The sequence below is a fragment of the Puma concolor genome, chromosome C1 (genome assembly GCF_028749965.1).
Source record: "Puma concolor isolate L17-30 chromosome C1, mPumCon1.1.hap2, whole genome shotgun sequence".
Classification (NCBI taxonomy): domain Eukaryota; kingdom Metazoa; phylum Chordata; class Mammalia; order Carnivora; family Felidae; genus Puma; species Puma concolor.
Genome location: NC_141674.1, coordinates 102766843 through 102782001, shown reverse-complemented (window position 1 = coordinate 102782001; position 15159 = coordinate 102766843). Strand labels below are relative to the sequence as shown.

General features: G+C 47.9%; 1 protein-coding gene and 1 long non-coding RNA gene across 2 annotated transcripts; one reads left to right on the top strand and one right to left on the bottom strand.

Moving 5' to 3' along the window:
* Nucleotides 1–4384: 4384 nt before the first annotated feature.
* On the bottom strand, nt 4385–12373 carry LOC112872261 (3 beta-hydroxysteroid dehydrogenase/Delta 5-->4-isomerase). Its single transcript, XM_025935392.2, has 4 exons — nt 12216–12373; nt 11870–12089; nt 7849–8013; nt 4385–5562 (listed from the first exon to the last, which is right to left on the bottom strand). Exons 2-4 carry the CDS (start codon nt 12012–12014, stop codon nt 4751–4753), a joined length of 1122 nt encoding a protein of 373 aa, XP_025791177.2. The 5' UTR covers nt 12015–12089; nt 12216–12373; the 3' UTR covers nt 4385–4750.
* LOC147578289 (uncharacterized) lies at nt 10276–14067 on the top strand. The gene is made up of 3 exons (XR_015255040.1): nt 10276–10741; nt 11123–11211; nt 12421–14067. It is a non-coding gene; the product is annotated as an uncharacterized LOC147578289 (long non-coding RNA).
* Nucleotides 14068–15159: the final 1092 nt, after the last annotated feature.

Below are 15159 nucleotides of genomic sequence, written 5' to 3'. Positions count from 1 at the left end.
TCCCAAAAATAAATAAACGTTGAAAAAAAAATTAAAAAAAATAATCACAATTCATTTAGTCGAAGAATCACAACCAAATATTAAACATACAGAAAAGTACGGAATATGCTGTAATGCCCACCCAGGACCAAGAAGGAACAGATTGCCTCTAACGCCTCGCTGCCCGCTTTTTGAGAACTAAAATATTATGCGCACGGTTTCGGCACTAGCCCACACATTCCCGGAGCTGGTCTGCACACTGTTTTCAAAATTTAGAATTAGGTGCCAATATTTAGAAATCAAGAGATTTCATGTAACGATTGGGAAGGTTTGCTTTCCTCGAAGAGTCAGAAGATCTGGGAACTTGGAGTACATCCCAGGCCCGAACCAGCTGCTGCCTCCTGGAAGCAGAGCGTGGCCTCCTGCACACCACACTCCCACCCCACTCCACCACCCCCATGCCCTGGGGTCTCTGGGCTCCAACCTGCTTCACTTACAATGCGGGTGCTGGCTCCTGCAGACATGTAGTCTGATGTCTTCACGTGGACTCCTGGAAGTCACAATGCTTTTTTTTTTTTATTACTATCACTGGAACTGAACCACTAGCGAGCTGGATGACCTCGAGCAAATTGCGTACCTCTCTGCTTCCATTTCCTCCTGTGTCAAATTAGGGTAGCAAGAGCGCCTGCTTTTGAGTGTTGTTTGAGGGTTATTATATAAAACGTGTAAAGCAATCCCTGGCACCTGATTCTTCTGGCTAGCAGTCCACGATCTTTTGTCCAAAATCCTAGGGGCTGGATGTGTGTTGAAATTCAGATTTCTTTTAGATTTTAATAAGGTAATAAAGCAATATCATAATTACATAGGCCCCCAAGAGGTTCTGGGCCAGCACCTTGTAACTGAACGCGCTGAAATATCTTTGGGGGAAAAAAAAGCACAGATATTCACAAGACATGTGATACAGACTTGCCTCACAATCCTCACAGGAGCTTCCCGGGTATAATCTGGATCTGGTTCCTACCCTCAGAGGAACAGATAAAGAGGCCTTCGCTGGGTTCAGTTATGTATACTGTGCAGGTGTTCTCAACACCACATCATTATCTCAAGGCCGTGTCCTTGGAGCAGCCTCTGGAAGCAGGGAAGGCGAGAAGAGCCCACATTCCAAGGGCAGGGGAGGGGCAGAGAGAGAGGGAGAGACAAAATCTCAGGCAGGCTCTGTGCTCTCAGAGCAGAGCCCGACGCGGGACCAGATCCCATGAACTGTGAGATCACGACCTGAACCGGAAACCAAGAGCTGGAGGCTCAACCGACTGAGCCATCCAGGGGACCTCAAAATTTATTTTGAGAGAGAGCAAGAGTGAGAGCGTAGAGGGAGGGGCAGAGACAGAGGGAGAGAGAGAATCTCAAGCAGGCTCCGTGCTGTCAGCACAGAGCCCGATGTGGGGCTCTACCCCACAAACCGTGAGATCGTGACCGGAGCTGAAATCAAGAGTCAGACACTTAACCGACTGAGCCCCCCAGGTGCCCCGGCAGGCATGTCTTTTCGAAGACCCCCTCTAATAGCTTTGTCCATTTCTGGGTGGGCCGCCTGCCTGGAGCAGTTAGCATGTCAGGGATGGGGAGCCCTGTCCTAATCCAGAGCTGCCCTGCCCTCGCCCCAGTCTCCAGATCTTCCTTGGATATTTGACTTATACTAATGAGAGGAGAAACTGTGAGGTCAGTTTTTGTTATTGTTCTTAGTCTGCTTGTTAATAAAGTAATTGAGAACTTTGTACTTGGGGTGAAACACAGAATGTCTACGTCTCTAAAATTTTTTTTAATGCTTTTTTATTTTTGAGAGAGAGACAGGGAGAGCACGAGCAGGGGAGGGGCAGAGAGAGAGAGAGAGAGAGACACAGAATCCGAAGCAGGCTCCAGGCTCTGTGCTGACGTGGGGCTCGAACCCACGCAACGCAAGATCGTCACCTGAGCCGAAGTTGGATGCTCAACTGACTGAGCCACCCAGGCGCCCCGAGAATGTCTACGTTTCTAAAGCAGCTGGTTGAGGTGGCCTTCCTGTCCAGCTCACCCCCTCTCACCTCTTCAGGCCCCCTGCCACATGTCTGCTGGCCTTCCACCAGGCCATTCACCCACCTGCTCGCTCCACCTCTACCCTGAGGCCAGCCTTATCAAGTTCACTGTCACATCTGACGCCCTAAGCCATCTAATCTCCCTGGGGTAAACCCTTCTCCACCTGGCAGGCCAGCCTCCTCACTCCCCTTCATCCTCCTCCCCACCCCACCTCCACACTTCACTGTCCTTCCTTAGCACCACTGCTCAGGCTCCTCCCCTGCCTGGACCACCTCACTCTCCTACCCAAGTCCCATCTAGCCTTCGAGGCCTAGCTGAGGCCCCCCCCCCCCCCTGCTGTGGGGAGAGGGGCTTTCCCAATAACTTGAGATGAGCTCTGGTCCCTGGACTCACATACACTCAGCGCTTAACCCGGTGGTTGTACATGCACCTGCACCTTCCTTCACTGTTCACCATACTCTGTGCTGCATCCAGGTGGGGGGCGGGGTGGCAGGAAAGGGAAGAGGGGAGGAGGGAGTGGAGAGGGAAGGGAGAGGAGGGGTGGGGAAGGGGAGAGACCTAAAGTTTGTGCATTAGGTCTAAAGGCCGGGAGCCCTCAGTTCTGTGCCCAGTATAAGAATAGCCAACTTCACGGGTCCAAACATTTGAGGCTTTTATGTGTACTCAGCTGGGACCACCAATGGGTCAGAGCCCCTCTCCTCTGCCTCTGCTTACCTTGCGCCACCCCCCCCCCCCTTGCCCTTTGGCCACAATGCCTCTTCCCTTCCCTGTGAGAATTGCCCTGGTGGGTTCATAGATGTGGGATTTCACTAGGATAAAAACTCACCTGGGGAACCCTTGTCCCAGATCCCACCAACCTTCTTTCTTTCCTTCACTTGGGGACACTCATATAAAGTTGTGTGCACCTTATAAGAGCTTGGACAGGTGCTGTCCCTTGTGTTCTGGACAGTGCAGGAAGGCAGGATGGAGTGTTCCATTTCTCACCTAAACCCACTGCATCTCCGCATGCCTCAGCCCCGTGCTGATCCTCTGGCCCTTGGGATTTTGAAGGTGATAGAAACCTGTACCCCAGCCAGAATGTTTTTTTCCCCTTTCTCCTTAGAATGGAAGCATAAGCTATCTCCCTTGTGGTAGTCAAATTCAACTGAAATCATAATCTGTACATTCTCTAGGTAAGAAAGGAGCCACTGGATGTTGGGTGCGACTCTTGCCGTGGCTCTGGTTCATAAAGACAGGCAACAGCCTGGTCTGGAGAGAGGCAGCTGTCACCACCCACACTCCAAGCCCCACGGCCACCTCCTCAGCTGCCCCAGGTCATGTGGTCCTCGCCAGTCCTGACGGTGTTTCTTTTGACTATTGGTCCTCTGCTTAGTTCATGACTGTGTCGTCATTCAACTCCCCAAACCTGCCTTGATTGGCCTCCTCTCCTGAGGATAAGGGATGCACAGGCTGGGGCAGGTGAAGGGAAAGGAGAGAGACTTACAGACGTAGAGGGATAAGCTTCCGTCACAGCAGGCAGTGTAAGGGAGAGCCAGGGAGAGGGAGAAAGGAGTTCATTCTGGAGGTGTGGGGCGGTCGACCTCTACCTCTTGGGCTGGGTAGGAGATGAAGTTTTAGGGGAGTTCATCATATCTGTTCCCTTTACTTTCCCGAGAACCCATGGTGTGGTTTCATTGCATGATTCGAAAGGTTAGATAGCGGCTTTGAATTGCCAGTGTGGCCCATGTACGTCCTGGGGGCTAAGGAAATTGGCATTGGCAGTAGAGGCTGGCCACATCTCAGCTTCTCCTTTCCCTGCCCAGGCCACCTGGCAAGGGCTTGCGAACTCTCAAGATGCCCCTCAAGGGTTCTTCTGGGTCCTAGGGAGTCTCCTGCACAAGCTGGGTGAGAAGGAGGTGGCCCAGAGGAGCCGGGCTCTCCCAAGAAGCACATTCCAGGGCTCTGTTTGCACCACTGACAAACCCCTCTGCGCCACCCCTGTTCGGCTGCAAATTTTAGGCAGTTCAGGCTTCGTGAGTCGGTGGACAGGGGCTGTCAAGTCAGTCTGTCTGGGTTAAGTGGCCTGGTCACTTAGCAGTTGGTGGTCATGATGATCGGGTTTCCTTGTCAATAAAAAGAAGTACTAATCCCTACCTCCTAGTTTTCTGGAGAGGGATTAATGCAGTGATATATGCCGAAACATACTGGTGCTAAGTCGATCTTGATTTCCCCCGCTTCCAAACACTTCTGCCCACCTCCGTTCCATGCTACCTTCCTAAAAAGGACGTAGTGATACCTGGACATGGAAGGGAAAGAAGGAAGGTGTGTGTCCATGTCAACCACAGCGTCCTCCAGATTAGGCATTAAAGCATTTATTACTCTTTTCATTGAGCTGTGTGTAGGAATCGGAATTTTTAAAAGTTAAGAAATGTTTCACACGTAACAAAAGGAAATGGAACCGATAGGCAAAACTATTTAGTGAAACAGGCCCGAATAGCTCAGAATCGGCATCGGAGGCTTTCGTCTGTCCTCTGTAGTGTGGGTAGGACAGAGAGCTTCTGGTTCGGCCAGGGATGGGGAAGGGTTACCATCTTGTAAAGGAAGGTGGCCATCTTGGAAATGGGAGGCAGTAGGACCCAGGCTTGTGCCCTCGTTTCTTTCTGTGGGAAGCCAGAGCGGGAGAGCCTGAAAGACCTCCCTCTACGTCCTTGGCACCCCCAGATCAGTGAGTCTTTGTTTTTAGGGACTTCTTGTGCTCTTTCACTATGGAGCCAATCCACTCCATGGTCTTTTGCTTTGCTTCCTCCCAGCTGAAGAGTGGCTCATACCCCAGGTCCCGCTGAGCTTTCTTATAGGAGAAGGTAAACACGCTATTTAACAATGTCACCATGTGGCGGTTAAAGGGGGGTTGGTATTTGTAAATTGGACTGAGTAGGAAGCTCACTATTTCCAGCAGGAAGGCAAGCCAGTACTCCAGAAATAGAGGAAGGCTCATTCTGGACTCAAGGGAGAAGCCCCATTCTTTGCTCAAACTGTAATTGAGGTTATCATAGCTTTGGTGAGGTGTGTCATCTGAGATATAATAGAACTGTCCTCCAACTCTGGGGGCCTTCTTGGGGTCCTGTAGGGCCCTCGAGGCCAGAATGTGAGCCCAGGCCACGTTGCCTACATAGACAGGGTTGGCTATGGAGAATTTGCTGTTCTGTTTGATGATCCCATTGTTCCTCAGGGCCTTGTATATATGGTTATAAAGGAATATGCTTCCTTCCCCATAGATATACATGGGCCTTAAGGCACAAGTGTGCAAGGTGCCACCATTTTTAAGAGCCCACCCATTAGCAGCCAGCACAGCTTTCTCCGCAAGTTTTTTGCTGTATGGATACGAAGCGGACCATGTGGATTCTAGATGTTCGTCTTCGTGGCCGTTCTGGATGATCTCCCTGTAGGAGTTGGGCCCAGCCACCTCTATGGTGCTGGTATAGATGAAGATTGGCACACTCGCCTGGACACAGGCTTCCAAAAGGAGCTGGGTACCTGCCCATGGGGAACATGCAGTCAGTGTCAACAAATAACTCACAGGGCCAGCCATGCCCACGGACCATGTCCACCCCCTAACCCACAAGTGAGGTAGTTATTGTAGATCAGGAGTGTACTCCTCTGTGTCTCTGGCTAAGATCTGACTATGCTATAGCCATAGATAAAATGCAAAACTGCAAAAATGAAAACAAACCAACATTTGGGTTCTGGAGAGCAAGAATTTCTAGGCTTTTGGATTTCCTGGACCTGTGTGTGTACTTTTAATTTTGGAAAAGGACAGAGGGTTGCCATTTTATGTTTTGTTGAGTAAAGACATTACAAAAATGATCACTTATCCCTCCCACTTCATTAAAAACAGGTTATTTTAAGTATAACGTTATTAGGAGGCCATACTCTCAGAATATGGACTAGAATTTTACCTAATCCTGACTGAGTAATCCTTACAAAGGCCACTCCTAATTCTGGCTGTGACTTCTTTGACCCAGGTCTGAAAAGCGGACGTGATAAACCTTCCTTTTCCTTGGCATTCCTGAGCCGGCACCGGCTCTCTCTGGGCAGCCTGGTGGAGAACGGGAAAGAGGAGTGTGCCCTCTGCTGGTTAATACCTATACCAGGAGGATCTTGCAGAATCCCTCTGGCTGGGGGAGGTGACGCAGGCATCATTCCCATAAGGAAGGAATTTCCCCGGCAAAGCATCGTTTTCTTTTTCTTCCTTCCTTCCTTCCTTCCTTCCTTCCTTCCTTCCTTCCTTCCTTCCTTCCTTCCTTTTCTTTCTCTTTCTTTCTTTCTTTCTTTCTTTCTTTCTTTCTTTCTTTCTTTCTTTTGTTCTTTCTTTCTTTCTTTCTATTAAAAAAATACCCTTCAAGGTCTTTGTGCAATTTGATTTTCTAGAGAGACAGCCTTATTAAAAAAAAAAAAAAATCAAATCTAGAGGCTGAGAGAATTACAGGCTAATTTATCTGCAAAGGGGGAAATGACCATTCCTATGAAGTATTTTCTAAACCTGGGAGTGACATTGGTTTTAATTCACTGATACTGCTAACACTTGTCAGTGGCTTCAAATCCCCTCTTGTTGTGAGCCCTGGAGAGCAGGAGTTAGGAGAGAGGGGCTAAAAAGGAAAAGTTGGGTAATATAGCACCCTCCTTGCAGCGTGGGAGTGGTGAGGGTGTGGCTAAGTAGAAATGAGAAAGGGTCTTTTTTGAGATTGTGCTTCTTTAGGCTGGAGATCCTAAAGCCATGAGTTGCTTTAGAAAAGGAGCCTCTGAGTAGACTAATGACTAACTTTGTACAGCAGGGCATAGAAGCCAGATAGGATTGGGGATTGGAGTGCTCTGGTCCTAGAGGAACTGCATCCAGGGATCGGAAGGATAATATCACGTGCCAGGCTAATAAGGGATTTACACTAATCCCTTAAACAAATGTGTCTGGATCTAAAGTAGATTGGAAAGCCATAAATCAGAAAGAGCCACCAGCCAGGCATTTAAGGGATGACGATCTAAGAAGGGTGTACTTTGCGCACCTGGCTAGAAACTACCCTTTAATAGGAGATCCAGCAGTGAGCTGAAGAAGTACTATTATGGATAAGGGAAGGCTGGTACCATTAAGAAATATCACGGGAAGGCCAGTGCTGGGTAATTCTGTCCTGTCAGACTGCTGTGAACTTGCTCTGCTAGGTCTCTTGAGAGGAATCCTTCTCTGAGGTAAGCAGGAAGGTGCTAGGTATTCTCATTATGCTTGGCGATCCTGCACAGGAGTCCTGCCTGAAGGAAACTGGCCCAGAGCTACGGCCCATCGCTCATAATGGACATGGGGGCCCTTCATATCACAGAGCTCTTTGGTCTCGGCCTCACTGGGTGACCGCCAACTTAGAGGCACACAGAAGGGCTGAAATGATGACCAGGGAGGCACTTGTAAGGTCTGATTCTAGCCCAGGGGAGGTAGGAGGTGGTTGGATAGCAAGAGTTTAAGGTCGGAATGGAGTCGATGTTTGAGTAGAGCTACAGTAAGAAGAGCTTGTGTGGCCTTTGGAGACACACAGGTGTGGGTGTAAATTCTAGCTCTCCTACTCAGGGGGCCTTGACAAGTTACTTAGCCCTTCTCAGCCCTGGTTTCCTCATCTAAAAACTGGGGATAACAGCCTTGCATCTCTCAGTGGTGATAAGAAAAAGCAGTTGGCACGGGCTCAGCAGGTGCTCAGGGATGGGGGCTTCCCCTCCCCTCCTGTTCTGTTTTCTGAGCCTCACTTGCCCACATCATCCCATATCCTCCCTGGGGTACTGTACCCTTCAGATTGACATTCATGATGGTTTCTCGGTGAACAACATCCAGGAAGTCAATGATACAGGCGGTGTGGATGATGACTGAGGTGTCCTGGCAGGCCTTCTTCAAGCACTGTTCATCCAGAATGTCTCCTTCCAGAATGGTCAGCTTGATATTGCTCTGGAGCTCTGGGTGAACATGAGTCAGGTCATTGGAAGTCTTTTGGGATCTGGAAGTTTCTTGATACAGGTGGCATTTACCCAGGTCTCAAGGACAGGTACATTGAGGGGAGAGTGGGGATAGGGGGCAAATCCACAGAAGGAACAAGTAAACAAAGGCACAGAAATCAGGATGTGTAACATTTATTGGGATAGAGCAAACATCTGTTTCCACCCCATTTTATTCCAAAAAAAAAAAAAAAAAAGGAATTTGAGCAGTGAGGGATCAACTGCACCTGGGACAAAAATTATTAAAGTGATTCATGGGAAATTCATAAAATTCATTAAGGAGAGTAGGGTGATTATGAAGAATGGATTTATATCCGCTCCTCCTCTTATGAGGAAAGAATTGGAATTTAATTCTGTAGGGAATAAGGAATCATGCACGGGTTTGGAACAAGAAGAGAAAGAAGCCAACAGATTGGTGGTGTAGGAAGGTAACCCCGGCTGCGGTATATAAAATGGATTGGTGTGGTACATCTAAAAGAGAGCAGGGCATTCGAGAGATGAATCAGAATATCTGCACCAAACTTCAGATGAGACGGACTGGAACCAGGGCTCCCACAGAGGGAGCAGGGTCAGGGAGAGATAGGCAGGGTTGACTTTCCAGACCTTACCCAGACAGGTCCTGGTTCTTATTGGAGATAGGCTAAGAGGAAGAGGTTTTGTTAGAGTCAATGTTAGCCTGAGTATTTCCTGCTTGGGTGACCAGAAGGACAGTGGAGCCATTGACAGGGAACGCTTTGTCAGATTTCATCTAAAGCAGGTATCGTTGCTGCAAATGACTCAGCTGCCGAGGAACTAGCATTCTGACCATCTAGCCAAGGGCAATGGATAAACCCATGGGATAAACATGGCACTGCATACAGTTTGGGTAAACTGCCCACATTTACTTTGTGCTTTCTCCTTTGTACACAACTTGTACAGTTGTCTAGTTTTTTCCTTCGCAGCTATCTCGTGACAAAGATACTCTGATTTCCACTATACAGGCAAGGAAACTGAGGCTGAGGCAGGTTAAGGGGCAGGTCTAAGTCACACTTCTAGTGAAGACTCAAGCCTGCCCGCTGCCTTCAAGCTTTGCTCTCTTCCCGCTGTCACCCAAATGCAGGATTAGCACTTTTTTTTTCCTGAGGCAGATTAAGGATAAGTCTATGTATATACATATGTGTGTATGTGTGTATTTAAAGGATAAGGCAACTTAACTGAAATTGGCAATGGAGACCAGAGAACAGTGAGAGAGAGAAATTCAGAGTGAAAAACTCAGGGCTGAGAAATTTCCTTCCTGGGTTACAACTTGGAGGAACCATCTGCTCTGCTTAAGCCTCTGCCAAATTTGCTCTGCGACACCCCCTTCCGCCCCTTCCCTTTTCAGGCAACTCCAAGACTCCCCGAAGAGGAAGAAAGCAGAGGAAAAGCTGCTGGCGATCAGTGGGAATTTTGTGTCTCCACTTCTGCCTTTCCCCCTCCTTTCCTCTGCCTCTTCTTTGCTGCTGACTTCCACAGGCTGGCTCCGAGGAATTGACAAGTTGAGGGGGGAGAAGCCCAAAGCCAGAAGAAAGGGCTCTTACCCTATTAGCTTGGAGGGGCGCAGAGACACCAGCAGAGGGCGCTGCGGCCGTGTTGGTGGGAGCGGCACAGCTCGCGCCCTCTCCGAGGCTCTGTGAACTTGAGAAGTGTTTTGCTAGACTGAATAGACAGTTGCTTATGCGGTGCGGGCTGCGCTGTAGGGAGACCTAAGAGAAGCTACTAGACAAACTAGTGGTTAAAAGCACAGCCGCTGAAGCTAGACCTTCTGGGTTCAGTTTCAGCTTTGCTATTTTTCAGCTGTGGGACCCTGAACACCTTAGCCTTGGCTGTGTATGGGCTGAATGTTTGTGTCCTCCCACATTCAAGCGTTGAGATCCTAATGCCACCGCGATGGTGTTAGGAGATAGGGCCTTCGGAAGGCGATCGGGTCATGGGGGTTTAACCCTTATGAATGGGATCAGTATTCTGATAAAAGATCCCAGAGAGAGATCCCTCCCCCTTTGTACGATGTGATAACACGGCAAGATGGCACAGGCTATGAGCCAGGAAGAGAGCTCCCACCAGAACATGACCCTGCTTTGCTCTTGGGCTTCTAGCCCCCGGAATTGTGAGAAATAAATTGGGTTTAAGCCACCCGGCCTATGGTGTATTGTTATAGCAGCCTTGACAGGACAAAGATGCCTTTCTGTGCCTGCTTTCCCATCTTTTTTTTTTTTTTTTTAAGCTTATTTATTTCTTCTGAGAGAGACAGAGAGCGCAAGTGGGGGAGAAGCAGAGAGAGAGGGAGAGAGAGACAGTCCCAAGCAGGCTCTGTGCTGGCAGCACAGAGTCCAAGGCGGAGGCTCAAACCCATGAAACTGTGGGATCATGACCTGAGTTAAAACCAGAGTCGGAAGCTCAACTGACCGAGCCACCCAGGCGGCCCTGCCTTCTCATCTCTAAAAAGAGGAGGACGATATTACCTATCCCACAGGGATGTCACGAGGAGCAAACTAGCTGGCACATGTAGCACACCGAGCACAGGGCCTGGCACGGAAAAACCACTGTAAGGCTTCTCCCCTGTGATCTTGACAGAGGCCCCGGCCCGTCTCTGACACCACGTGACTTGTCACCCTGGGAGACTGCTTCTCTAGGTTAAACGTCTCCTGTTTGGGGCATCAGCTGTCAGACCGTAAGTATTGCTGAGACATAAGGGTTACACACCCAGTCGATGTTGATCATGTATGTTCCTGTGTGTTCACCAGAGACACCATTGCGGCAGAGGGTAGAGGAAATAGGACATCTGAGACATTCAGAGCACCGGAAAGACAAGGAGAGTGATGGGCACTGTCTGGGAGGGCGGGGAGGGGGGACAGGGGCCTCTGCGATGAGGCTCTACTCTGAGCCCTGCCTTCCATTAATCAGAGGGCCTCGGTAAGTTGCTTTACCTTTACCTCGATTTTCTCATCGTCCTGTGGGGTGAGACCCCTTTCCTACCTTCCTCTCAGGGTTGTTTTGAGGATCTGGAGGGGTGAAATAGGTCTTATAAATCTAGCTTTTGCATTTGCTCCAGGGTCAGCAGTCCGGGAAAAGAGCAGAGCAGTGAGGTTGTCCAGCAAATGCTGCAGCCACTTTTCTCGTGGTGATGAGTGGAGACAAAAGGTAAAAAGAGATGTTCAGGGAATCCACAAGAGGAATCCGCACTCTGTCTCTGGCTCCCTCGTTGCACGCTGTGTGTCCTCCCTACCTCTCTCCCTCTCTGTCTCTCTGTGTCTCTGTCTCTCTCACACACATACACACATACACACACACACACACACACACACACACACACACACACACTCAGCTTCACCTTCACTTCCTTTTATTTCACCTTCACTGGCAATGCTAAATGAAGCCACAGAAGGACCAGGACAATCAAGAGGCATGGGGACCCACTGCTGGAGTCTCTGGGTTAATGGTGCTCGTTTGCCCTTTGCAGATGCTGCAAAATCTGAAATCTTCAGAACATTAAAGAGTTGTTGACAAGGGAGAGAACTGATACATGATTTTATAAATGAGAAGAAAAGAGACCTAGAGGCCAAAGTGGCTGACCTACGGTCATTCCTCTCTAGTTCTGGATCAGAGTCAGACCCAGTCTCCTGATAGCCTTATATCTCTTACACTACACCACTTGTGTTTTCCTTTCCGATGACTTTGGACCCGGGATTAGCCTTGATTTAGCTACCACTTTCCTTGATTTGCTAGACAACCACCCTCTCCCCACACGTACCCAGGGGTTAAGATGGAGCTACCCACCCATGAACCCAAGTTCACTTACTAGAAAATTCCTCCCGCAATTCTGGGCTGAAGACTTTGTCCAGTGCCCGGATCTCCTGTAGGTCCTTCTCCTCCACCAACAAACGCACGATTCTCTGACCCAGAAACCCTCCTGCCCCTGTCACAAGGCAGATCCACCCAGCCATGGTCAAACCAGGGTATCAAGAAGCACTCTCCAGGAATCAGAAACACTGGGGAGCAGATTAGATTACAGCGTGATCCTGGAGAAGGCCAGAAAGAGAGATCAAGTAGTTACAGGTTTACAAAAAAAATTTTGTTCCCTCCACTTTATTTCTGCAAAACGCCCATGCCCGGGAATAGTTGAAAGAAAATGAGAAAGCTCTAACCTGTTAGATGGTTGGAAGCCAGTTGAAAGAGCCTGGGTTCTGGTCCCCTTATGTCCCAAAGGCAGGATTGGAGTTTTATACACTCTTGTTTCTGGCTCAGCCTGTTCACCTTGAACTCTTACCACATACCCGTTGCTCATGCCTCCTGCAGGGTCCCTCCTCCCTAAAAAGTGCTGACCTTTAACATAGCTTTCATTCTTCCAAGGCACAGGAAGCAGGCTTCAGGGCCACGGTGTGATAAAGGCTGGGTCCTCCCTGTAACAAGACATCCGGTGGTCCATGCCAGCTGTCTGGGATGCACAATCTGTGGATTTAAATGAAGAGAAGAAATCTGCCAGCACAATGGCAATTTTTGCCTTGTGCAGCAAATACATCTGGGGAGAAAATCTACTATAGTCCATTATCTCCTCTCTCAGAGTGCCATTTGAAATGTTACTGTCTTGTAAAGTGTAGACATTTGCATTTGGTGGCAGCTCCAGACACCGAGTTGTATGGGAAATGACTTTCTTTCCAACCCCACATATTCAGAACCTCAATTTCGATTTCCCCTTGGAGAGCTCTGGGTTTATGGGGGAAGATCACCATTGAAGGGAAGCTATCTAGTGGTAGCTGTCTAGTTCTATGATCCGGATAATGAGACTAGGGATCCGTAGCTCTGGTCACTGTGGATCTTATGGTCGTTTGCGGTCAGCCTACATTTTGGTTGCAAAACCACTCTTAGCAGGGTCCTAAACTCAAGATACTATGGATGCTTTTGAAGCCTGCGCCCCAGAGATGCCCCAGTACCACCACCAAAAGCTCCTCAAGACGTTGCCTCTTCTCTACTTTAAAAAATTGAGGTGTAATTTACATGCATGAAAATGTCCAGATCTTAAGGGTTAGTTCAATGAAGCGTGACAATTATGTACACACCACTGTCACCATTACCCAAGACAACCTCCAGGACATTTCCTTCACCCTCGAAAAGTTCTTTCTTGCCCCTTTCTAGTCAATTCCCACCTTCCACCCTGCCTGCAATCTACCCCAGAAGCAATGATTTTCTGATTTTTAGTTACGATAGATGCTCTCCCATTTTTTTCTCCTAAAGTCTTTATGGTTCTGGATATACACTTAAATATAGAATCCATGTGAAATTAAATTTTCTGTGTGGATTTCATTTACTGTTGTATTTCTCTATTGTTTGTCTCTTTTCTATTTCATCTGTTTCTTTTATTTACTTGTTCCCTTTTGTTTGCCTTGGGTTCAATTTACTCTTGATTTTCAAGGTTCTTAAGGTCAGAGCTAGATTATTGACTTTATCCCTTTTTTTGTGTGTGACTATTGTCACTTAAAGAATAAATTTCTCTGTAAGTACTTACTGTGCCAGCCACATACAACAATTTTGATGTATTAGATTTCTATCATTCAGGTAAAAATATTTTCTAATTTATCTATGATTTCCTCTTTAACACATGAGTTGTTCTGAAGTATGTTGTTTAATTTCTAAAACTGGGTATTTTCTAAATATCTTGTTTTTACTGACATCTAATTTAATACTATTGTGGTATGATTTTCACTCTTAGATATTTATGGAAACTTGTTTTGAAGTCCAGCATATGGTCCTGGTGAAAACAGCACATGCACTTGAAGAGAATGTTTTCTTAAGTTGTTGGGAGAAATGTGGGGTGCCTGGATGGCTCAGTCGGTTAAGCGTCCAACCTCAGCTCCAACTTCGGCTCAGGTCACGATCTCACAGTTCATGGGTTCGAGCCCCACACTGGGCTCTGTGCTGACAGCTCAGAGCCTGGAGCCCACTTCTGATTCTATGTCTCCCTCTCTCTCTGCCCCTCCGCCACATGTGCTCTGTGTCTCTCTGTCTCAAAAATAAATAAAAAAACATTTAAAAAAAAGATATTGGGAGAAATGCCCTACAATGATTGGGTTTGACAGCCTCCTCTGAGTCTCTCTTTTTCCTTGTGTTGTGGACATTCTCCTCTTCTTACTTGAGACCTGAATCCTCGTGCTGCAAACACATTTGCCTAGGGAAGGTTGACTGTAGTCACAGAGTTGTAGCAGCTTGGTCTCTGAAGCTGTCGGCACTAGCTAAATGCCCTCGGTGTTGCCGAGACCTGTGGAGCCCTACTTGAGGCCACCAAGGTGCATCATACCTCTTTGCCTAGCAGAGTGATGTTCTAAGCGAACCATGCACATCCCCATCTCCTTCAGGACCGGGGAATTCATTCCCCCAGCTGTTGGGAGGGTTGGAGGCTGGCAGAAGTCAGCTAGTGTCTTCTGGAAATTGCTTTCAGCCAAAGAGCCAATAGGACGAGACTTTAGAGTCTCTGAGTGGAGCCAATATAAATTCTATAGAAAATAAGAAATAAATAAAGGGGAAGGCAGATGGGGCCCACAATATCACATTTCTTTTATTTCCAAACAGCTTTATTGAGATATAATTTACAAGCCATAAAATCCACTTGTTTTAAGTGTATAATTCAACTATTTTATTTATTTATTTTTTTTAAATTTTTTTTTTTTCAACGTTTATTTATTTTTGGGACAGAGAGAGACAGAGCATGAACGGGGGGGGGGGGCAGAGAGAGAGGGAGACACAGAATCGGAAACAGGCTCCAGGCTCTGAGCCATCAGCCCAGAGCCCGACGCGGGGCTCGAACTCACGGACCGCGAGATCATGACCTGGCTGAAGTCGGACGCTTAACCGACTGCGCCACCCAGGCGCCCCAAATTCAACTATTTTAAATAAAATTATGGGCTTGTGTAACCATCACCCCAGTCCTGTTTTGGAACCATTCTATCACCCCCAGAATACCTATTGTGTCCTTTAGCAACCACTCCTCATTCCTACTCTTCAGCTCTAGGAACCTCGAATTGACTTTCTGATTCTATAAATTTGCCTTTTCAGGACATCCTATGAATGGAGTCATGCAATATATGGTCTTTTGCA